This window comes from Meles meles, chromosome 8, assembly GCF_922984935.1.
Source record: "Meles meles chromosome 8, mMelMel3.1 paternal haplotype, whole genome shotgun sequence".
NCBI lineage: Eukaryota > Metazoa > Chordata > Mammalia > Carnivora > Mustelidae > Meles > Meles meles.
In genome coordinates, this window is record NC_060073.1 from 60,933,511 (window position 1) to 60,959,073 (window position 25,563).

General features: G+C 40.8%; 1 protein-coding gene across 4 annotated transcripts in view; it reads right to left on the bottom strand.

The window, feature by feature from the left end:
• FAM168A (family with sequence similarity 168 member A) overlaps nucleotides 1-25,563 on the bottom strand; it is a 194,314-nt gene that overhangs the window by 25,382 nt on the left and 143,369 nt on the right. For all 4 annotated transcript variants that reach the window (XM_046015582.1, XM_046015578.1, XM_046015580.1 and 1 more), the window contains exon 3: nucleotides 1,637-1,717. In XM_046015582.1, coding sequence (XP_045871538.1) covers nucleotides 1,637-1,717 — 81 coding nt within the window. The remainder of the gene's footprint in view (nucleotides 1-1,636; nucleotides 1,718-25,563) is intronic.

Sequence of the window (25,563 nt, forward strand, 5' to 3'; positions counted from 1 at the left end):
GAGGGAAGGAGGGAGGGAGACTACTCTGGTGTTTTTAAAAGAATGAAATAACTGAGGTTCAGACAGGTCAGGTGATTTAAAGTTGCTAATTTAGGAAGTCACAGAACTCAAACCCAGGTCTCCTGACATGGCCCATGTTCTCTCATTTAAATATTCTAGAAGAAAGGGAATGATGGTAGGATGAGTGCTACAGGGGCACAGAAAGGCATGAGACCAAGAACCAGAAGATCTGCCAAAGGTTCCAGTCCCTATGCTACTGTTGATTCACTGGGTAACTTGGACAAAACACTGCTTGTCTCTGGATCTCCCATGTCAAGAGAAGGGGTTGAACTGGAGGATCTCTAACGTCTTTTCAAGTTTTTTAACTCTAGAATGATCATTACTAAACAAGAAAGTGGGTGTTATCATGGCATTCAAGGCCTTTCCACATCTTGCCCTTGGACATCAGTAGTTCAGATTCCTCTATCTTCGCCAGCCCCACAGTGTGCTTCAACCATTCTCACTACTTCTACGTTCCTCAGTGTCACGTCCTCACACTGCCATCCCTTTGCCCAGGCTCTACACTGTCCAGAATGACCAATTCTTCCTTTGTGTGCTTAAAAGAATGACCCCTGCTTCTCCCTCGGGTCTCTACTGCTGGCCCCCCGTGGAGTCTCCTGTACACTTTCAGCCTCAGGCAGACTGTTGTTCTCTCCTCTGCTTCCTCTCCTTACATGTGTTCTCTTAACAATACTCACCACACGGCTATAAATTTGTTTAAATGCCAACTACCAAATGAACTGTAAGTTATTTTAGGCAAAGATGGTTCTTTTTCTCTATTCTAGTATGGAGGACATTCAACAAATAAACACTTGTTGAGTAAAGGCAGAGAAACTTACATAAAACCATCTATACCTCTGAGGTAAGTAGCACATTCCTCTGAGAGATGAGGTATCTTGTCCAAGGCCTCACAGCTAGTGAGTTATCAGGATTCAAACCCATGACTTACTTTCTAAAGGCAGTATCCATACTTTCTCCCACCCCTTGAATGTTAAAGGACTCGCTAAGTGTGAGGGTTAGTATCAGCAGTTAAGACCTCTGCACTGTTCCTAGCCCAAACTAAAAATAACTTTTCAACATTTTCAAATCTATTTCATTCTCTATCCAAGGAGTGGTGGGGCTTTGTTATTCTTGAAAAACAGCTTGCTTGCCTCAGCTTGAAAACCAGCTCTTTATCCTCTGGTGGCAAGTCTCTCACTCTCTTCCAATTCCACATCCAGGAAGTCTAGTGAGTGTGTGTTTGCATCTATGTGTGTCTCAATGGCAGCCTTAGGGGAAACTGAGAAAAGAATGGATTTGGACATTGTTTGGGAGAACAGAAAAGGTTCTGTGAGGAGGATGCATGTCTCAGATATGCCAGCAGAGAAGAGATGGGCCAAACTTAAGTCCCAAGGAGAATGGAGGCAATTCTATTCCCACCCCAACCCTGAGTCTGAACTGCCCCAGTTCCCAGAGGGGACTCCCAGGAGAATCAGGCTTGGACAGGCTGAGTCCAGAGCGATGAAGGACAAGGAAAGGCCAGCAGATGGGTTTGTTTTTCCAGACAGAGCCCACCTCCCACTCCAGGCATCACTGCTGGTCTCTACTTTCTCCTTACCTGGAGCATAACTGGGGCTATTGGTGGGGTACAGGCTGGGATTGTAGGCAGGGGCTGCTGCCGGGTAGGCTGTAGGGTAACCTGTGAAGAGACAAAAAAACAAAAACAAAAACAAAAACACAAAACCCAGGTGGTTGGGCAAGAAGAAAAGGAAACAGAATCCAAGTCCCAGGTTTGGCCTTCAGCCTCTTTGTGGGCCTTTTCAGATAGTATATGTGACCAGCTTTTAGCCTCTATGAGGAAAGTCACCAGTACCACAGTCCCAACATATGCAGATTTTTCTTTCTTTTAATTTTTCTAATTTTTAAAAGCATATAAGAACTCTATCTATATACTTACTGTTAAAAAAAAAAAAAAAAAAGGAAACACCATAGAAGCATTATGTGGTAAAAAGTCTAAATTCACTCTCACATTCCCGCTCCAACACTACTTTACTCCCCAGGGGTAGTAAGTTATCCTTCCAGATAGTTTTCTACACATTTTTTTCTTAAAGATTTTATTTATTAATTTGAGAGACAGAGTGAGCAAGAGGGAGAGCACATGAATAGGTGCAGAGGGAGAGGGAGAAGCAAGCTCCCGGCTGAGCAGGGAGCCCAACATGGGGCACCATCCCAGGACCCTGAGGTCATGACCTGAGCCGAAGGCAGAAACTGAATAAGCCACCCAGGTGCCCTCCACAAATTTAATGCACATATTGTCAGTGGTATTCTGGTAAATATTCAACCAGATCTGGCTTGAGGGGATTGAAGTCAAACTCCATGTGTAGCATTTGCCAAATTTCATGGTGGCTCAGTTGGTTAAGCATCTGCCTTTGGCTCAGGTGGTGATCGCAGAGTTCTGGGATCAAGTCCTGCATCAGGGGGTCCCTGCTCGGGGGAAGTCTGCTTCTCCCTCTGACTTTCCCCTGTCTTGTGCCTTCTCTCTCGTGCTCTCTCTCAAATAAATAAAATCTTTAAAAAAAAAAAAACAACTAAAAATGTCTCTTATGGTTTATTTCCCCCTCTTTTTTCCCTCCCCATCTCATATGTTCATCATTTTCTTTCTTAAATTCCACCTATGAGTGAGATGACATGGTATTTGTCTTTCTCTGACTCATTTCACTTACCACACTTACACTCTAGCTCCATCCATGTCATTCCAAATGGCAAGATTTCTTTTTTTTTTTTGAGAGCTGAGTAATATTCCATTGTGTGTATATATATACCACATCATCTTTATCCATTCATCAGTCGATGGGCTCTCTCCATAGTTTGGCTATTGTTGATAATGCTGCTATAAACATCGGGGTACCTGTACCTCTTTGAATCTGTATTTTTTAAATTAACTTATTTGACAGCATGCATGAGCATGAGCAGGGGAGCTCAGGGAGAGGGAGAAGTTGGCTTCCCATTGACCAGGGAGACTGACATGGCACGTTCAATCCCAGGAAGACGTGAGCTGAAGGCAAACAACCAACTGAGCCACCCAGGCGCCCCCAGAATCTGTATTTTTGTATCCTTTGGGTAAATACCAAGTAGCGCAATTACTGGATTATAGGGTAGTTCTGTTGTTAAATTTTTCAGGAACCTCCATACTGTTATCCAGAGTAGCTGCACCAGTTTGCATTCTCACCAACGGTGTAAGAGGGTTCCCCTTTTGAATGAGAGAATCTTTTTTTTTTTTTTAAGATTTTATTTATTTATTTGACAGAGAGAGATCACAAGTAGACAGAGAGGCAGGCAGAGAGAGAGAGGGAAGCAGGCTCCCTGCTGAGCAGAGAGCCCGATATGGGGCTCGATCCTAGGACCCTGAGATCATGACCTGAGCTGAAGGCAGCGGCTCAACCCACTGAGCCACCCAGGCGCCCCTTGAATGAGAGAATCTTAAGCAGGCTCCACAACCAATACATAGCCCAACACAGACCTCGATCTCACAACTGTGAATTCATGACCTGAGCTACCCTCCAGAGTTGATCACTTAGACTGAGCCACTGAGGCATCTTCTTTCAGTTTAACATTATAAGTATTTTCCCATATATTCTTCATATTCTTATTCTTCAAAAACATATTCTTCAAGGCATTATTTTAAATATCTTTTTAATATTCCATTATGTATATAGATCAAATCATTTAACCATTACTCTGTTTTTAGATGTTTAGGTTGTTTGAAATTTTTCACTATAATGAATACAACTATGAAAACAACCTAAATAAATTTTTAACTACATCTCTGATTATTTTAGGAACAAGTCTAGAAGTGAGATTTCTAGGTCAAAAGATAGTGCTATTTTTAAAGCTCATCCATTCAACAAATATTTGAGTAGCGAATCTGTGCCAGACACTGTGAAAACTGTACTTCTGAAGCTTATATTTTTGAAGGATGGAAGAAGGCAGTGGATTAGTAGTAAACATGAATAAACACAGTCTAAAGTGCTATGGAAAAGAGAAAAGGGCAGGACAGAGGGTATAAGAAGTGCCACAGTTGGAAGGAGGGCACTGCAATGCTGAATAGGGTAACCAGTATAAGACACACTGAGAAGTAAGATTTTCACAAAGACCTGAAGGAAATAGAGAGTCAACCAAGTAGATGGCTGAAGAAAGAGCACTTCGGGTGAAGGAAACTGCAGAAAGCCCCTAAGTGGAAAGCCTACTGGATGTCTCTGAGGAACAGCAAAGAGGCCAGTATGGCTGAGTAGAACAAATGAGGGGGACAGTAGTAGTAGAGGAAGTCAGAGAGATAAAGGGCTGGTCAGTTCACAGAGGGCCTTATAGTCCTACTGAAAGGACTTCACTTTCATTCTGAGTGAAATGAGAAGCGATCACAGGAGTCTGAGCAGAAGAATAATATGATCTGACTTTTGTTTGAAAAGGGTCACTCTGATTACTGTGTAGAAAAGAGACTATAGGGGCCCCTGGGGGGCTCGGTCAGCGTCTGCGTTCAGCTCAGGTCGTGATCCTGGGGTCCTGGGATCAAGCCCTACATTGGGCTCCCTGCTCAGTGGGGGGCCTGCTTCTCCCTCTGCCCCTTCCCTGCTCATGCTTGCTCTCATTCTCTCTCAAATAAGTAAATAAAATCTTAAAAAATGAAAAGAAAAGAAAGCAGACTATAATGGGGGCAGGGTAGAGAAGTAGAGACCAGTCAGGAATACATTACAAATTCCTGGCAATAGATGATGTGCCTCGGAAAAGGCAAAATCAGCAGAAGTGAGAAGTGGCATGTTAGGAGTTTTCACCTACTTTGCCAAACTACTTCTAGGTAAGACTATCAATTTGTACTTGCACTAGCAGTATGTAAGTGCCTGTCTCACTGCTCCCTACAGCTTTTTAATGTTCATTGGTACTTTGACTGACGATGGAAAGCTGATTTTAAAAGTCAAAGATTAAATTTCTAAATCCCTCAAAGCTTCTTTGGGATTTGTAAATATTGCACTTTAATAATGTGTCTTTGTTAATATGCCTTTCCCTAAATCCTTTCCAACTCCAAAGAAAATTCATTGAACTTTACCCCCCAATCATTTTCTGATTTCAGAACCAAGTTGGACAACTTGTCTCTTAATTAGTATTATGGAGGTCTGCCACTTATCAAGAAGAAAGTCAGGGGTTTAATTTGGAAAGCAAAGCAATCCAGTCTCGTGGCTGAAATCTATATTCAGCTTCATGTGAGAGACTGTGCAGCCAAGGGTAATTATACCCTTGTTTTGTCATTTCAGATGCCAAATGGCGGGGGTGAGGGAGGAAATCATAGGATCTTCTTTCAATGTTCCAAGTAGATTTATTTTTCATTCACTTCAATTTGGTAGATGTAAGATGGCAGAATAGGAGAAGATATATTTGATCCTCCAACCCTCGTTATTTTATAAATGACATCCTCAGGCCAAGAGAAAAGGAAAGGGACTCAGAGTTACAGATTGCTGATGCTAGAATGCACCCTAAAGGCCACTTGGTCCACCCTCATATTTGGGGATAGAACATCCCCTGTGATATGCTCATGGGATCCATTCAGCCTAGCCCTTATATCTCTATGGATAGTGAACTTCTTCCTTTCTGAGACCCCTACTCCACTGTGAGACTACTCTGATTGTCTGAAAATGACTTTTCATAACACTAACTCTACCTGTAGCTTCTGCCCTTTAGAACAGAACAAATTTAAAGGCACATGCATCCCTAATTACAGAACTTATCACACAATACATTATTAGTATGTTTATATCTCCTGTCCTGCCCCCACTCCCCAAGCTGTAAGCTCCCTGAAGACACAGCTATGTTTTATTTGCTTATACACAACAGCTCTTGGTCAGTTCCTCCTTCCTACTCTCTGTCAACACACCATGCCCTCCCCTAACCCTTCCCCTCCCCTCAGCCTGGACAGGAAGCATCTGAGCTTCTCAAACATAAGGTGGTAGTAAATAGTCTTTGTAGCCAGTAGAGAATCTCTTCCCCACCCTCTCTAAAAAGGGCATCAAAGGTAAGCTAGGCTTCCTCCCTACAACTCTCCTGGTTTGGTTTTGTTTTCTTGGCCCCAACTGATACTATTAATCTTGCTGCTTCTGTTGCTGATGATGCTGGCATCTCTAAAGCTTAGTACAGATAACAGCAGCAAACAGGTACTCAGTGCAGAGATTACCAGGGTGTGTGTGTGGGGGGGGGGGTTTGTACTCTGGAGCTATGAGAGGTTTGTAAACAAGAGAAACAAATCCAACAGGGTCCCTGGCTTTGAGTGAGTGACCAACTAATGAAGGAGAGAGACAAATAAGTGAACAGTTATGTGAAAAGTGCCATGATAAGGGCAGAGGAAGGGCCTTCATTAACCAACATCTTTTTAGTGCCTAATGTCTGTCAGGGATTATGCTGGGCACGAGGTATTCCTGGATGTGGATAAGAAAGGGGGAAGAAGGGGCGCCTGGGTGGCTCAGTGTAATTAAGCCTCTGCCTTCAGCTCAGGTCATGATCCCAGGGTCCTGGGATCGAGCCCCACATTGGGCTCTCTGCTCAGCAGGAAGCCTGCTTCCTCCTCTCTCTCTGCCTGCCTGTGATCTCTCTGTCAAATAAATAAATAAAATCTTAAAAAAAAAAAAGGTGGGGGGGGGGGAGAAGGACATTCCAGGCAAAAGCATGATAGGTATCATTTGGGCACCATCCATAAGTGGCCTGGTTTGCAACCGCCTTGGCTCTAAGGAGCAGAACTCATGAGCTAACCACACCTGAGGGGAAAGACTGTCTTGCTGGCTTGATCTCATGATTTGTCTCCTTATAACCACTTCTCCCTTTATGGCCCTAACCTACCTTCCTAGCTCTGTCGCTATGTCTTGAGTTTCATACTGCTAGACGGGACTTCTCTCCTAAACTCCTGACTCCTCTAGTATCTAACTGCCTACTCAACATGTCCACTTGGGTGTCTGCTAGACTACCAAGGCTATATGGAGAGTGGTTAAGAGTGTGGTCTCTGGAGCTAGATCTAGACTTAGGTTTGAATCCCAGCAACACCTCTAATTATGTGTGTGATATTGGGCCACTTACCCTCTCTGTGCTTGGGCTTTCCCATCTGTAAAATGGGACTATTACTTACCTAATAAGTTGGTATAAATATTAAATTAGTTAAGACCCCAAAGCACTAAGAGCCAGGCAAATAGTTAAGACTTCCAAAAGTCAGCTATTATTATTTCAAACTTATGATTTTGAAAAATAAATTTTCACTTTCTATCCTCCTACTCCCTTCCAAACCTGTTCCTCTGCAGTTTTCTCTATATCAGTAAATGACAACTCTTTCTTCCAGTTCCTCAAGCCAAAAACCTTGGAGTCATCTTGACATTATTCTTTCTCTCCTATCCACGTCAGCAAACGCTTTCAGTTCCACTTCAGAATACACTCAAAATCTTACTCTCATTGCCTACACACTTTCTTTCCAGATTACTGCACTAGCTTCATAATTGGTCTCCCTGCTTCCACCTTTGATTCTGGCAATCTATTTCCCTCAGCAACCAGAGTGATCCTGTTAAAACATTAAATCAGATCATAACACTCCTCTCTTTAAGCCCCACAGTAGCTTCCCATGACAATGTGGAAATCCTTTTAATGACCCACCTGGGCCTCAGCCACCTCTTCTAACCCCTTCTCCTACTATCTGCCCCCATGATGATCTATTCCAGCCACACTGGTCTCCTTGCAGTTCCTCATGTGCCAAGCACTTTTCCAATTTCATCCTTTACCTTTTCTATTCCCTCTTCCTGGAACTCTGTTCAAAGATCACCTTACATTTTTTCTAAAATAGTACTTTCAACTTCCACTAATCGCTATGCTTCTATCCTCTTTTGTGTATCTTCACAGCACTTCATCTACATACTATGTATTTACTTGCTTAGGGTAGACTGTGTCCCACCACTAGAATGTAAGCTTGGGCCACAGAAGCAGTTGCTTGTTTGAAGCTATTCCCTATTGGAAGTCTCCTCCTAGCACACTCAAAGACACTGTGTTTGATTATCAAAACCCAAGGGAGCAGAATGCCTTGCAGATCCTAGTCCTCCAAGGCTACCCGGATCTGTGGAAGCTCATCAGGGGTCAAGATACTGAGTTCATATAATACACCATATACATTTCTTCCATTGCTCATACAAAAGATATTTTTATACCTGTGATTTCATTTGAGCCTCAAAACAACACTAATGTTGGGAAATCTGGCTTAGTGGAGCATGCAACTCTGGATCTCGGGGTTGTGAGTTCAGACCCCAGGATGAGTGTAAAGATTACTTAAAAATATATTTAAAGGGGCACCTGGGTGGCTCAGTGGGTTAAGCCTCTGCCTTTGGCTCAGGTCGTGATCCCAGGGTCCTGGGATGGAGCCCCACATTGGGCTCTCTGCTTGTCAGGGAGCATGCTTCCCCCTCTCTCTGCCTGCCTCTATGCCTACTTGTGATCTCTCTCTCTCTGTCAAATAAATAGAATAAAAAATCTTTAAAAAAAAAAAAATATATATATATTTTAAAAAAATCAAACCCAAACACTAATGTTATTTCCCCCATTTTATAGATAAGGAAACAGAGATTTAGAAAGGTGAAGTGTCTTTTTTACTAAGATTTTTCAGCAATTAGCAGTGGAACTGGAAAGGGAATCCTGAAAGCAATGCCTTTTCCACACCTGCCAAATAACTATGAGTTGGTCCTTGGAAGGAAGTCTGCCCCTTCAATACTCATATTCTTTGAAGGTCAAGAGTGAAGAAAATAAATGGACACAAAAGAGCTTTTCTACTTTGTATCCCAAAAGTTATAATAGTGATCAGGTTTCCTGGGATTCTGATGTATACATTTTAATTGCTTTATAGCTATCAATACAATCTAATCTTTTCTCGTCACTAGGACTAGGACTGAAGATTACATTTCTTTATTAATATGGAAATTAGAAATACTTTTAAAGAGAAATCAGAGGACTATGTCTAAAATGACTTGATCCTTATAGGAAGTAAGAAAGCAAGAGTATCAAAAGGCTAGTGGAAGACGAACTCCCTGGCTTAGGAAGACAAAGAGGATTACTGCTTTGTGAGTAGGGAGAGACACTTACATAAAAAAGACATTTTAGGTCTGCAGCTCAAGACGAAAGAGAAAAAAAGTGTCCTTCCCCATGCCCCCAAGGCCAGGGTGACCAAAACCTAAACAAGCAAAATAAAAAAATAAATAAAACAAAGAAGAAGACCAAAGGAAGAATATAATTTTGATTCTGTAGTATGTTCTAAGGACTTTGTCAGGCCTTCTTTAATTTAATCTTCACACTAATTCCATGAAAAATCTTAGTAGTCCCATTTTAGAGATAAGGATACTAAAACTTAGACTTATCTTAAATAGCTTGTAAATAAAGAATGGAGATAGAACCCAGGCCTGCTGAATGAGACAAGTCAATTCCTACAACTTCCCTACCTCTCCTCAAAATATGATTCCACTCAACATAAACCTCTGGATCTGGCTGCCAGGCCCCTGACACTTCCCCATGTTTCAGCTTCGTAATCTGGGAAAATAGAAAATTACTCTGGAGAGTCAATTTGGTCAACGATGGTTCAGTTACCCAAACAAACAAACAAATAAGCTATTATTCCCACTCAGCATACTAATAGAGGACAAGCTCATGTTACTGAAAAGCATCAGGCAGGCACTAAATCACAGAGTTAGAAGAGGTGATTAAGTCCAATTTGCCACCCAGTACAGGAATAGCCTTTCTAATGGCCCACAAAGCTAGCCACACAGCCTCCGCCAGCACACCCTTCTAATGATGGTATGCTCAGAACCTCTCCAGGCAGTCAAAACTCCTGCTGGACAGCTCTGGAAGTTAAGAAATTCTTCACTCTGTCCAAAAAGTCTACTTCATAAGGTATCTAACCTTGGAAAGTTTCCCAGCTACTGGTCCCGGTTCTACCCTCAGAGACCAGGTCTATTCCTTGTGACCTTGGGCAATCCTCTAGATAGATGAAGACATTAGTTATTCTTCCTGCCTTTCTCTTGTCCAAATCCAAACAGACCTAAAAAAAAAAAAAAAAAAAATCCTTCAACCCCTTCTTCATTCTGGTTGTTCACCTTTAAGCCAGACTTCAATTTATAAATCCCATTCCTTTAAAGCAATTCAATTTTCTTCTTGTCTTGTTCACTCTTCTGCTGATGGGTTATCCCAAGTTAAAAAAAAAATATGTCATAACAAGATTCTGGTGATGGGTGGTCAGTGAAGGCCAAAGTGAGTTAATCCTTATTTCTTCATCATTATATATCAGCACAGTTAACATCTAGCAAATGCTTACTCTATGCTAACCAGAGATGTAAGGTGCTTTACATAGGAATTTAAAGTCTAATAGGGAAATAATATAGATTACTTATATTAACCTATAGATAATATATATGACATATAATCAGAGAATGCTGCGGTGTTATCAAAATGTTGAACGCTGAGGAGCGAGTGAAGAACAGGTCTGGGAAGCTGGGAATGGTTTCTCAAAAGAAGAAACATTTTAACTGGCCTTGAACAATGAGCGGGAGGAGTTTGTCAGAGGTGTGGAGGAGTGGAGACAAAGAAATATATATTCCTTTCAGGCATGACAGCATGAAAGCATATGCCATACTAGGGAAATGGCAAGTAGTTCAGTATGGTTGGATATAGTGTGTAGGGAAAAGCAACAAGAAATGAAGATAAAAAGGTAGATTGAGAACAGATTGTGAAATAATTTGAATGCCAGGCTAAGGGATGGAATTTATCACTCAGTAATAGGTACCCACTGGAGGAGTTTAAACTGGGAATTTCAGATTTGTGTTTTACCTATTCAAGCAGCAATTGTACACAGGGGTTCAAAGTAGATGAGATCAGAGGAGGGAGCAGACAGGAAGTTACTGCAAGATCCCAAAGGCAAAGCTAAAACAGTAACAATGGGATAAAAAGGAGAGGGAAACAACAAAGATGTTTAGGAGACAGAGCCTACAAAACATCATCCTGATAGCAAACCTCACTTTTATTGCTGTGAGCTGAAAGCCTATGAAGCGAGATGGGAAACGTTCTAACTGCAGGTTTTACAGGCTTTTTGTTGCTTCTTTTCTTTAATAGGCATAAGGGAAAAAAATAAATTAAATGGACTCTTGAATCTGTTGGCTCCAGAAAACAGCCTGAATCTGAATTTCTTCCTAGCTGGGAGGCCTAGCTGCTGAGGGTGCTCTCCTGGTGAGACTGTAAGTCAGTCTAGGCAGATAGCCTTTCTGCAGTGCTAGCTCTGCATGTGCCCATAAGACTTGAATAAGGGGTAGCCTGAACACTGGATTTAAGGCCCGCCCACCCAGGTTCCCACTAGTGAGCCCCATGAAATTGTAAGGGTGTAAGTAAGGTACTGCTCTTCCCAGTTTGGGCAAGGCAACCCCTCTGATGTAACAAAAAAGGGGGACAATCGTGATCAATTGTGCTATGACTTGTGTTACATCTTCAGGGAGAAGTTACCTACAGTTAAAAAGTCAGCAACCTGTATGGGTCATTCATCCTGGCTCTAGAAGAGGAAGGCTGCTAAAGCCAGAGCAGGCTTAACTTGGTATGTCTTTAGTGCAAAAAACACCATCATCATCAACAACAACAAAATCAGTTACGTTAAAGCTAATAAAACTGCTCTTGGGGGAAGGAGCAAGATGGTGGAGGAGCAGGAGACCTAAATATCATCAGGTCCCAAGAGTTCAGCTAGATGGGTATCAAACCATTCTGAACACCTACAAACTCAACGAGAGAGAGAAGAGAAGAGCAGCAATTCTAGGAACAGAAAATCGACCACTTTCCGGGAGGCAGGACGTGCGGAGAGGTGAATCCGAGGCAACATTCAGGAAGACAGAGCACAGGGGGAGGGGCAGACTCCAAGGAAGTGATAGAGCAGCAGAGCACAAAATAGGAACTTTCAGAGATCTGCTCCACTGAGGGACATCACTCTGCTTAGAGGTTAAGCAAGGGGGAGAGCCCTCATGAGCACAGTGTGGTCTCAGGACCCGTGGGATCACAAAAACACCAGGGGTGTCTGAGTGTTGCAGAGCTTCCAGGTATCAGAGCAGGGAAGCCGGCACAGCGACAGAGCAGAGGAGTGCATTCTCAGCTCGGGGTTACCTTAAACCGTGATTTGCGGCACGTCGGGCCACTGCTCTTGGGCAGGGACCCAACAAGCAGCATATCCGGGGATACTCACATTCCTCTTCCAGGAAGAGTGGCGAGGGAGCGCATCTCAAGAATCAGCTGGGTTTGGAGACTCCAAACAGGGCTGAGCACCAGAGAGAAATGCTTGGTCATGGGCTGGGTGAGCTCGGAGTATGGCTGGAGACCAGGGAGACAGGTGGGATTGACTGCTTCTCTCTGAGGGTACACTGAGGAGTGCAACCCCGAGCTCTCAACTCCTCTAGGGCCGGAGATTTGGAGGCCACCATCCTTATTCCTGTCCTCCAAAGCTCTGGAAAGTGTTCAGAGAATAAAAGCTCCCAAGAGCGAACCCGAGCAGATTGCTTAGCCTGGCCCCTGGCTAGTACAATTTCACCTCCGGCAAAGACATTTGAGAATCACTGCAACAGTCCCCTTCCCTAAAGATCAGCAAGAACATCCAGCCAAGACCAAGTTCATCAATTAATGAGAAGTACAGAACTCCAGAGCTAGGGGAAAGCAACACATAGATTTCATGGCTTTTTTCCCATAATCCTTGACCCTTTCAAAGTTAAATGTTTTTAATTTTATTTTTTTCTTATTATATTTTTTTAATCTTTCCTCTTTCCTATTTTAAACTTTTTAAACTATTTTATCTTATCAATACCTTTTTAAAAATCTTTCAAAATTTTCATTGTTATAGTCATATTTTATCCCTTCATTGTATTTAATCTTATTTTTTGTATACAGATAGGTTTTTTTTTTCTTTAAAATTCTGGGATAAAATTCCTTCTACTAGGTCAAAATATACCCTAAATCTAGCGCATGGCTTTGTTCTAATTTCTACCCTGATCACATACTTTCTTCTGTTTTTTTTTTCCTTGTTTCAACCAACTTCTTATCTTAACAATTCCTTTTTCAGAATTTTATTTCATTTTTATAGTCATATTCTATCCCTTCATTGTGTTTACCCTTATTTATGTATATATATGTTTTTCCTTCTTTAAAATTTTGGGAAATAGTTTCTTCTAACAGACCAAAATTCATGTTTTGTGTGTGTGTGTGTATGTGTGTGATATATATATATATATATCACACACACATATATAAAATTCTCCCCCTCCCTCATTCTTCTACCCCCGGTCTCAGGTCTCTATTGATTTGGCTAGTGCATATTTTTTTGGGGTCGTTGCTACCCTTTTAGTATTTTGTTCTCTCATTCATCTGTTCTTCTCTGGATAAAATGACAAGGTGCAAAAACTCACCACAAAAAAAGAACAAGAGGCAGTACCGAAAGCTAGGGACCTCATCAATATAGACATTAGTAATACGTCAGAACTAGAGCTCAGAATGATGATTATCAAGGTGCTACCTGGGCTCGAAAAAAGCATGGAAGATATTAGAGAAATAAAAATTTTAAAGGGATGAATAAAATACAAGGAGAAATAAAATCCTTTTCTGGAGAAATTAAAGAACTAAAATCTAAAATCTACAAAAGCTATTAATGAGGTACAGTAAAAAATGGAGGCTCTTACTTCTAGGATAAATGAGGCAGAAGAGAGAATTAGTGATAAAGACCAAATGATGGAGAATAAAGAAGCTGAGCAAAAGAGACACACAGCCACTGGACCATGAGGGGAGAATTTGAGAGATAAGTGACACTATCCATAAGATGAAACAATATTAGAGTAACTGGAATCCCAGAAGAAGAAGAAAGAGAGGGAGGGGCAGAAGGTATATGGAGCAAATTATAGCACAGAATTTCCCTAATTTGGAGATGGGAACAAGCATCAAAACCCAGGAGGCACAGAGAACGTCCTCAAAATCAATAAATAGGTCCACACCCTGTCATCTAACAGTAAAACTTACAAGTCTCAGTGACAAAGAAAAAGTCCTGAAAGCAGCTTGGGACAAGAGGTCTGTAGCATACAATGGTAGAAATATTAGATTGGCATAACTATCCACAGAGACCTGGCAGGCAAGAGAGGACTGGCATGATATATTCAGAGCACTAGATGAGAAAAATATGCAGCCAAGAATACTATATCCAGCCAGGCTGTCATTGAAAATAGAAGGAGGGGCACCTGGGTGGCTCAGTGGGTTAAACTGCCTTCGGCTCAGGTCATGATTCCAGGGTCCTGGGATCAAGCCCCGCATCGGGCTCTCTGCTCAGTGGGAGCCTGCTTCTGTTCCTCTCTCTCTCTGCCTACTTGTGATTTCTGTCAAATAAATAAATAAAATCTTTAAAAAAAAAAAAAAGGAAAGAAAAGAAAATAGAAGGAGAGATAAAAAGCTTCCAGGGCAAACAAAAATTAAAAGAATTTGCAAACACCAGACCAATCCTACAGGAAATATTGAAAGGGGTCCTCTAAGCAAAGAGAAAGCCTAAACGTAACAGATCAGAAAGGAATAGAGAAATATACAGTAACAGTCTCCATACAGGCAATACAATGGCATTAAATTCACATCTTTCAATAGTTACCCTTAATGTAAACAGGTTAAATGCCCCAAACAAAAGACACAGGGTATCAGAATGGATAAAAACACAAGATCCATTGATATGCTGTCTACAAGAAACTCATTTTAGACCCAAAGACACCTACAGATTTAAAGTGAGGGTTAGAAAACAATTCACCATGCTAATGGACATCAAAAGAAAGCTGGGGTGGGAAATCTTATATCAGATCAATTAGATTTTAAGCCAAAGGCCATAATAAGAGATGAGGAAGGACACTATATCAAACTGAAAGGGTCTGTCCAATAAGAAGATCTAATAATTTAAAATATCTATGCCCCCAACATGGGAGCAGCCAACTATATAAACCAATTAATAACAAAATCAAAGAAACACATTGACAATGATACAATAATAGTAGAGGACTTTAACACCTCTTCTCACTGAAATGGACAGATCATCTAAGCAAAAGATCAACAAGGAAATAAAGGCTTTAAATGACACACTGGACCAGATGTACATACATCACAGATTTATTTAGACTATTCCACCCCAAAACAAAAGAATACACATTCTTCTCTAGTGCACATGGAACATTCTCCAGAGTAGATCACATCCGGGGTCACAAATCAGGTCTCAACCAGTACCAAAAGATTGGGATTATTCCCTGCATATTCTCAGAACACAACTTGAAACTAGAACTCAATCACAAGAGGAAAGTTGGAAAGAACTCAAATACATGGGGGGGGGGGGCGCCTGGGTGGCTCAGTAGGTTAAAGCCTCTGCCATCAGCTCAGGTCATGATCCCAGGGCCCTGGGATCAAGCCCCGCATCGGGCTCTCTGCTCAGCAGGGAGCCTGCTTCCCTTCCTCTCTCTCTGCCTACTTGTGATCTCTGTCTGTCAAAAAAATAAATAAAATCTTAAAAAAAAAATAAAACTAGTAAACATGTGGGAAGTCACGTTGGCGAGCGCACAACACATAGCACAGACCCTTTCTCAGTACTACTTCAATTTTTAAAAAAAGGGGGGGGGCACCTGGGTGGCTCAGTGGGTTAAAGCCTCTGCTTTCGGCTCAGGTCATGATCCCGGAATCCTGGGATCAAGCCCCGCATCGGGCTCTCTGCTCAGCGGGGAGCCTGCTTCCCTTCCTCTCTCTCTGCCTGCCTCTCTGTCTACTTGTGATCTCTGTCTGTCAAATAAATAAATAAAATATAAAAAATTAAAAAATAAAAAATAAATTAAAAAAAAAAAAAAGAACTCAAATACATGGAGGCCAAAGAGCATCCTACTAGAGATGAATGGGTCAACCAGGAAATTAAAGGATTAAGAAAATTCATGGAAACAAATGAAAATACAACTGTTCAAACTCTTTGGGACACAGCAAAGGCAGTCCTGAGAGGAATGTATATAGTAATACAAGCCTTTCCCAGAAACGAGAAAGGTCTCAAGTACACAACCTAACCCTACACCTACGGAGCTGGAGAAAGAACAGCAAAGAAAGCCTAAACCTCGTAGGAGAAGAGAAATAATAAAGACCAGAGCAGAAAACAATGAAATAGAAACCGAAAGAACAGAACAAATGAACAAAACTAGGAGCTGGTTAATAAGATTGATAAACCCCTGGCCAGACTTCTCAAAAAGAAAAGAGAAACGACCCAAATAAATAAAATCATGAATAGAAGAGGAGAGATCACAACCAACACCAAAGAAATATAAACAATTTTAAGAACAAAGTATGAGTAACTATACACCAGCAAATTGGACAATCTGGAAGAAATGGATGCATTCCTAGAGATGTATAAACTACCACAACTGAACCAGGAAGAAAGAGAAAATCTGAACAGACCCATAACCAGTAAGGAGATTGAAGCAGTCATCAAAAATCTCCCAACAAACAAGAGCCTAGGGCCAGATGGCTCCCGAGGGGAATTCTACCAAACATTTAAAGAAGAATTAATATTTATTCTCCTGAAACTGTTCCAAAAAATAGAAATGGAAGGAAAACTTCCAAACTCATTTTATGAGGCCAGCATTACCTTGATCCCCAAACCAGACAAAGACCCCATCAAAAAGGAGAACCACAAACCAATATTCTTAATAAACACGGATACAAAAATTCTCACCAAAATACCAGCCAATAGGATCCAACAGTACATTAAAAGGATTATTCACCACGACTAAGTGGGATTTATTCCTGGGCTGCAAGGTTGGTTCAACATCCACAAATCAGTCAATGTGATACAATACACTAATAAAAGAAAGAAAAAGAACCATATGATAGTCTCAAAAGATGCTGAAAAAGCATTTGACAAAGTTACAGTATTCTTTTTTTCCCTCATTTTTTAAAAATTTAATTTTTCAGTATAACAGAATTCATTGTGCACCACACCCAGTGCTCCACGCAACACATGCCCTCCATAATACCCACCACCAGGTTCCCCCAACCTCCCACACCCCGCCCCTTCAAAACCCTCAGGAGGTTTTTCAGAGTCCATAGTCTCTCATGGTTCACCTTCCCCCTCCAATTTCCCTCAACTCTCTTCTCCTCTCCATCTCCCCATGTCCTCCATGTTATTTCTTATGCTCCACAAATAAGTGAAACCATGTGATAACTGACTCTCTCTGCTTGACTTATTTCACTCAGCATTATCTCTTCCAGTCCTGTCCATGTTGATGCAAAAGTTGGGTATTCATCCTTTCTGATGGAGGCATAATACTCCATAGTATATACGGACCACATCTTCCTTATCCATTCGTCCGCTGAAGGGCATCTTGGTTCTTTCCACAGTTTGGCGACTGTAGCCATTTACAGCATCCTTTCTTGATCAAAACTCTTCACAGTATAAGGATAGAGGGTACATACCTCAATATCATCAAGGCCATCTATGAAAAACCCATAGCAAATATCATTCTCAATGAGGAAAAACTGAGAGCTTTTCCCCTAAGGTCAGGAACATGGCAGGGATGTCCACTATCACCACTACTATTCAACATAGTACTAGAAGTCCTAGCTTCAACAAGGACAACAAATAGAAATAAAAGCCATCCAAATTGGCAAAGAAGTCAAACTCTCAGTCTTTGCAGATGATATGATACTTTATGTGGAAAACCCAAAAGACTCCACTCCAAAACGGCTAGAACTCATTCAGGAATTCAGTAGTCAGGATATAAAATCAACACACAGAAATGAGCTGAATCTCTATACACCAACAGCAAGGGAGAAGAAAGAAATTAAGGAGTCATTCCATTTATAATTGCACCCAAAACCATAAGATACCTAGGAATAAACCTAACCAAAGAGGCAAACAATCTGTACCCAGAAAACTATAAAGTACTCATGAAAGACACTGAGGAAGACACAATGAGATGGGAAAATGTTCTATGCTCATGGATTGAAGAACAAATATTGTAAAAAGGTCTATGCTACCTAAAGCAATCTACACATTTAATGCAATCCTTATCAAAATACCATCAATTTTTTTTCAAAGAAATGGAACAAATAACCCTAAAATTCATATGGAACCAGAAAGACCCCAAATAGCCAAAGGAATGTTGAAAAAGAAAACCAAAGTTGGAGGCATCACAGTTTCAGACTTCAAGCTCTGTTACAGAGCTGTCATCATCAAAACAGTATGGTACTGGCATAAAAACAGACAAATAGACCAATGGAACAGAACAGAGAGCCCAGATGAATCCTCAACTCTATGGTCAACTCATCTTTGACAAAGCGGGAAAGAATGTCCAATGGAAAAAAGACAGTCTCTTCAACAAATGGTGTTGGGAAAATTGGATAGTCACATGCAGAAGAATGAAACTGGATCACTTTCTCACACCACACACAAAAACAGACACTCAAAATGAATGAAAGATGTCAATGTGAGACAAGAATCCATCAAAATCCTTGAGGAGAACACAGGCAGGAACCTCTTGACCTCGGCCGCAGCCACTTCTTCTTAGAAATACTCCCAGAAGCAAGAGAAGCAAGGGCAAAAATGAACTATTGGGACTTCATCAGGATCAAAACCTTTTGCACAGCAAAGGAGACAGTCAACAAAACCAAAAGACAACTGAGAGAATGGGAGAAGATATTTGCAAATAACATATCAGATAAAGGGCTAGTATCCAAAATCTATAAAGAACTTATCAGGGCACCTGGGTGGCTCAGTTGGTTAAGCAACTGCCTTTGGCTCAGGTCATGAACCTGGAGTCCCAGGATCAAGTCCCACATCAGGCTCCCAGCTCCAAGAGGAGTCTGGTTCTCCCTCTGACCTTCTCCCCTCCCTCTCATGTTTTTACTCTTTCTCTCTCAAATAAATGAATAAAATCTTAAAAAAAAAAAAAAAGAACTTATCAAACTCAAAACCCAAAGAATAATCCAGTCGAGAAATGGGTATAAGACATGACAGACATTTCTGCAAAGAAGACATCCAAATGGCCAACAGACACATGAAAAAGTGCTCAACATCACTTGGCATCAGGGAAATACAAATCAAAACCACAGTGAGATACCACCTCACACCAGTCAGAATGGCTAAAATTAACAAGTCAGGAAATGACAGATGTTGGCGAGGATGTGGAGAAAGGGGAACCCTCCTACACTGCTGGTGGGAATGCAGGCTTGTGCGGCCACTCTGGAAAACAGCATGAAGTTCCTCAAAAAGTTGAAAATAGAGTTACCTACGACCCAGCAATCACACTACTGGGTATTCACCCTAAAGATACAAATATAGTGAACCGAAGGGGCACATGGACCTGAATGTTTATAGCAACAATGTCCACAATAGCCAAACTATGGAAAGAACCTAGATGTCCACCAACAGATGAATGGATAAAGATGTGGTATACACTGTATTCCATACAATGGAATACTAGGCAGCCATCAACAAAACCCAAAATCTTGCCATTTGCAATGATGTGGATGGAAGTAGAGGGTATTATGCTAAGCTAAATAAGTCAATGAGAGAAAGACAATTATTATATGATCTCTCTAATATGGCAAATTTGAGAGGCAGGGCGGGGGTATTATGGGGGGTAGGGAGGGAAAAAATGAAAGAAGATGGGACTGGGAGGGAGACAAACCATAAGAGACTCTTAATTGCACACAAAAAACTGAGGGTTGCTGGGGTTTGGGGGTGGTAGGGATAGGGTGTCTGGGTTATGGACATTGGGGAGGTTATGTGCTATGGTGAGTGGTGTGAAATGTGTAAGCCTGATGATTCACAGACCTGTACCCCTGGAGCAAATAATACATTATACGTTTAAAAAAAAAAAAAAACCAAAACCTGCTCCTTAGGTAAGCACATAAGGCCAAGTGTGTGCTGCTCCTGAGGGGGAAAAATTCCTTTACAAACCTAACAGTTTTTCCAAAGCTCTTTATTTGCCAGTATAGGGTATGGAAGAAATTTTAATGGAAAGCAAATGGCCTATTCTATCTTAACCTCCACTCCAGGAGTGAGTTTCTTCTTCTACTACTACTTATTAATTCAACACATCTATGAAGGCAGATGGAAGGTATTCAACACTTTACAAATTGTTTGGTGAATGAGTCCCACCTTCCCTGTATTTATCTTCTAAAAAGAAATAAAAGAATAAGATGAAATTTTGCAAATTGATGATTTGGTCCATAAATCTGTTTCCCTCCCCAGTCAACTCATTCTTTTATCCTATTACTCTGTTTTAAGAGATCTGGTGAAGGGAAGACTCTTGCTCAAATTCAATAAAATACAGTAGAATACTTGCTTTTTTCCATCTGAAGAAAAAAAATTAAATCCCCACCTCATACTTCTGCACTTCTAGAAAGACCAAAGACCTAACTATTAAAAAAAAAAGAAAAAAGAAGACTTTAAAACAATTATGAAAAAAAGAGAGAATATAGTGAATACAGTTTGACCTTGGGATTAGAAAGTATTTCTTAGATGAGATCAAAAGGAAAAACCACAAAAGGTCGATAAATTTAACTCAGCGAAATTTAAACAAAGTTAAAAAACAAGTACAGAGTGTGAAAAGATATTTATAACAAATGCATCCTGAAAAAAAGAGTTCATATTAGGGGCATCTGGGTGGCTCAGTCAGTTAAATGTTGGCCTTGGGCTCAAGTCATGATCCCAAGGTCCCGGGATCAAGCCCCACGTTAGGCTCCCTGCTCAGCGGGGAGCCTGTTTCTCCCTCTACTACCTGCTCCTGCTCGCTATCTCTGATGCTATCTCTGTCTCTCTTTCTCAAACAAATAAATAAAATCTTTAAAAAAAAGAACTCATATTATTCAATAAGAAAATAAAAATAAGCCAGTAGCATCTAACTAGGGGATTCACAAAAGGAATCACTCAAATGATTAGGGAAAAGGAGAAGATGAAAAGGTGTTCAATCATATTAGTTATCAGCAAAATGCAAATAAATGGAATAAAATATCATTTCACACCTATCAGACAGGCAGAAATTTGAAAGTGTGACAATATCAGGTGTCGGGAAGGATCTAAAACCATGGGAATCAATAAAAGTATTGGTTTTTGGGAATCAGTAAAAGCATTCTGAAGGGCAATTTTGTAATACCTAAAGATACACAATCCAGCAGTTGGGAAACTGGATTTTGAGTGAGCCTTGTGAGATGGCAGGACAGGCAAAGATAAGGACTGACATACAAATAAAACAAAAGCAAAAGCAAAAACAAACAAAAAAACACAAGAACAAAAAACCAAAAAACAATACAAGCAAAGTCAGAGACAAGAACCTGTTTGAGGAATCACCAGACCGTTTTCCAAAGTGGCTACACCATTTTTTACATTCCCACCAACAGTATGAGTGTCTTCAATTTCTCCACGTCCTTATCAACACTTGTTATTACCAGACTTTTTGATTACAGTCATCCTAGGGGTAGACTGCGGCAACTGATTGTGGTTTGACTTGCATTTCCCTGATAATTATGTCGAATATTTTTTCATGTGCTTATTAGCCATTAGTATATCTTCTCTGGAGAACTGTCTATTCAGGTTCCTCATTATTCTTGGTTGGATTTGTATTCTTATTATTGAATGGTAAGAGTCATGATATAGTCTAGATACAAGTCCCTTATGAGACAGATGATTTTGCAAATATTTTACACCATTCTGTAGACTGCCTTTTTGCTTTCTTGATGGTGTCCTTTGAAACATGAAAGCCTTTACTTTTTTTTTTTAAGATTTTATTTATTTGACAGACACAGATCAGAAGTAGGCAGAGAGGCAGGCAGAGAGAGAGAAAGGAGGAAACAGGCTCCCTGCAGAGCAGAGAGCCCGATGTGGGGCTCCATCCCAGGACCCTGGGATCATGACCTGAGCCGAAGGCAGAGGCTTTAACCCACTGAGCCACCCAGGTGCCCCAGAATGCCTTTATTTTTGATGAAGTCCAATTTATCTATTTTTTCCTTTAGCTGTTTGTGCTACTGGTGTTATATCTAAGAAATTATTGCCAAATCTGAGCTCACAAAGATTTATTTCCAAGTTTTCCTGTACAAGTTTTATAGTTTTAGCTCTCATATTTAGGTCTTTGATCCATTTTGAGTTAATATTTACATGTCCTGTGAGGTATTTCATTCTTTAATATGTGGATATATAATGTCCCAGTACCATTTATTGAAAAGATTATTCTTTCCCTATTGAATTATTCTTGGTACAAGAATTATCTTGTTGAAAATTGACCATAAATGTGAGAACTGATTTCTGGATACTCAATTCTATTCCACTGATCCATGTCTATCCTTATGCCAAAACCACACTGTCTTTATTATCATACTTTTCTAATAAGCTTTGATATTGGGAAGTATGGGTCCTCCAACTTTGTTCTCTTTCAAGATTGTTTTGGCTAATATGGGTCCTTTGAATTTCCATGTGAATTTTAGTAAAAGCCTGTCAAAATCTGCAAACAAACTAGCCAGGATTTTGATAAGGATTATATATATTTTTTTAAAGATTTTATTTATTTATTTGACAGAGCAAGAGAGATCACAAGTAAGCAGAGAGGCAGGCAGAGAGAGAGGGGGAAGCAAGCTCCCCGCTGAGCCGAGAGCCCAATGCGGGCCTCGATCCCAGGACCCCGAGACCATGACCTGAGCTGAAGGCAGAGGCCCAACCCACAGAGCAACCCAGGCGCCCCGATAGGGATTATACTGAATCTGTAGATTAATTTGGGAACTATTACCATCTTAAAAAATATTAAGTCTTACAATCCATGAACATGGATGTTTTTCCAATTATTTGGATCCTTAATTTCTTTCAACAATATTTTTTATAGTTTTCAAAGTTTTGTACTTCTTTTGTTAAATTTATCCCTAAGTATTTTATTCATTTTAATGTTAATATAAATTATTTTTTATAATTATTTAAATTTCATTTCTGGATTGTTCATTACAATTGTGTAGAAATATAATTAATTTGTTGTTGTTAAAGAGCACAAAAGCACAAGTGGGGGAGGGGCAGTGAGAGGAGGAGAGATAACTTTTTTTTTTTAAGTTTTTTTTTTAATCTGAGAGAAAGGGAGTATGAGGGGCAGAGGGAAAGGGAGAAGCAGACTCCTTGCTAAGCAGGGAGCCAGATACAGGGTTCAATCCCAGGACCCTGAGATCATGACCTAAGCTGCAGGTAGATGTTTAACTGACCGAACCACCCAGGTACCCCCAGGACACTTTTTTTTAATGTAAGAAAAATATACTTTCTTTGTTTAAGCTACCATCAGTAAGTCTTCCAGTAGCATCTTCAGGTATTTAAAAAATGATACACACTAATCAAATGATAGAGTTAAGACTGAAAACTTAATCATTAATCATTAAGCGATAAAAAAAGCACTTAGCATTGGACTTGGTAGGGAATGGGTACTCAAATGATGAGATGATTACAATAATGCCAGTCACTGAGCCTTCTTTGTCAAGGTTCCAAGCTCCTCTGGAAACTGAAGGATTGCCAGTAACCTAAATCACAATGTAGCTACTTAGGAATAGGACACTCCTTTTAGACACTGTGCCCAGACCTTTTGTCTGCAATTTTTTACAAAAGATTTATTCATTTATTTTGGGGGGCGGGTGGGCAAGGGAGAGAGAGATTCTTGAGCAGAGTCTGCAAACCCTGAGATCACGACCTGAATTGAAACCAAGAGTCGGATATTTAACTGAGTGCCACCCAGGCGCCCCTTGTCTGTGTTTCTGAATTCAATTCTCCCAGGTCACGGGAAGGAAAGTGGAAAGGAAGGTCTGGAGCCAGGTCTTGGATGCTCACACCTATCTCTCTCATGGCCCCACAAAGATTCCAGGCCTCCTACCATTTACATATAAGAGAACAGAGTTCAAGGAACTCAGCATAAACTTACAATCGTGACAGCACCTGTGGTGACGCTGAAAGCTGAAATCTCTCTCTGGTAGCCAGAAGCCTGAAGTGTGGTTTTGTAGCTTAAACAAGACCATGGACTATTGATTTTTCTGTCTCTTTTCCTGCTGAGAGCAGTAATAGCAAAAATCTGATTTAGACACTTAAATTCAAGTACCTTCCCCACCAGCAGAGCAATTTTCAAGTAATCACACTTCTGACCTCACCCAACATGAGTCCTTTTAAAGCCAATTTGGGAGGTCAATAATTTAGTTTTCCTAACATGTGCAGGGAAAAAGACAGGATTGCTGACTATCTTGCTGGAAGATGCAGCTTCTATTCCCATGTCCAAGGTTTAGGCTGCCTGCCACAGACCTCCCAGTCTGTCTGAGAAGGGGCCAGCCACCCCTCTGTCACAGCTAACATGTCATAGCTGACACATGATCTCTGTTTCTTTTACTTTTCTTTTTTTTTTTTTTAAGATTTTATTTATTTATTTGACAGACAGCACAAGTAGGCAGAGAGGCAGGTAGAGAGAGAGGAGGAAGCAGGCTCCCCGTCGAGTAGAGAGCCCGATGTGGGGCTCGATCCCAGGACCCTGGGACCATGACTTGAGCCGAAGGCCGAGGCTTTAACCCACTGAGCCACCCAGGTGCCCCATGATCTCTGTTTCTAAAGCTGTTTGGAACTCAAAGGGCATTTCCCAGAGAAATTATAGCATTAATGATGAAGATTCCCAGACAAGCTCACAAAATGGGGAGAGAAGAGAATGCCTATTTATTGAACACTTACACTAGATGGCAGATTCGAGCATGATAATCATTTAGTGAGCTTGTGAAAACAGATTGTTGGGAACCACCTCCTACGTTTCTTATTCCACAGGTCTGGGGTAGGGCCTAATCACTGTCATCTCTGACAAATTCCTATACCAGGGCACTACATTTAGAATCCACTGATATAAGATATAAATCAATAAGTCACAGAGACTTTAGAAACCCACCACTGGGTCCAAACTCTCAAGCTTTCCAACACACCTGTGTTCATGACAGCAATGATGAGGGATGGATAGGTACAGGGATGGAGCAAATAGAATGTGTGTGAATGCATACTGGGGAAATGGAAAGAAATAAAAACCAGATAATTCTTAGAAACCATTCATGGTAGCTTTAGGAGTTGTCAGTGGGTTATAGGTGAATTGAGATACTAATTCCTTAAGCATACAGGGTGTCTGGGAGGAAGTGGGGGGGGCACAGAAGCTCCTGGGCAGCCTTGACTATTTATCCAGAGTTTTCTATAAATATCATCATTTTCTGTGTGGAGGTACTAGTTTAAAGCTAACTGTGCATCACTGCTCTATCGAAGAATCTTTGGACAAAAACGTTTATTCCAAACTCTGAAGTCAATTTGTCAGATACTACGGACCTCTGAAAAGGCTTCATTATTAGGGGCCTGATAATTTAGTCATTTATTCATTCAACCAGTCAACAGTCACTGAGTTTACTTTGTATTAGGCACTGTGTTAAGCACTGAGGACACAGTGATTG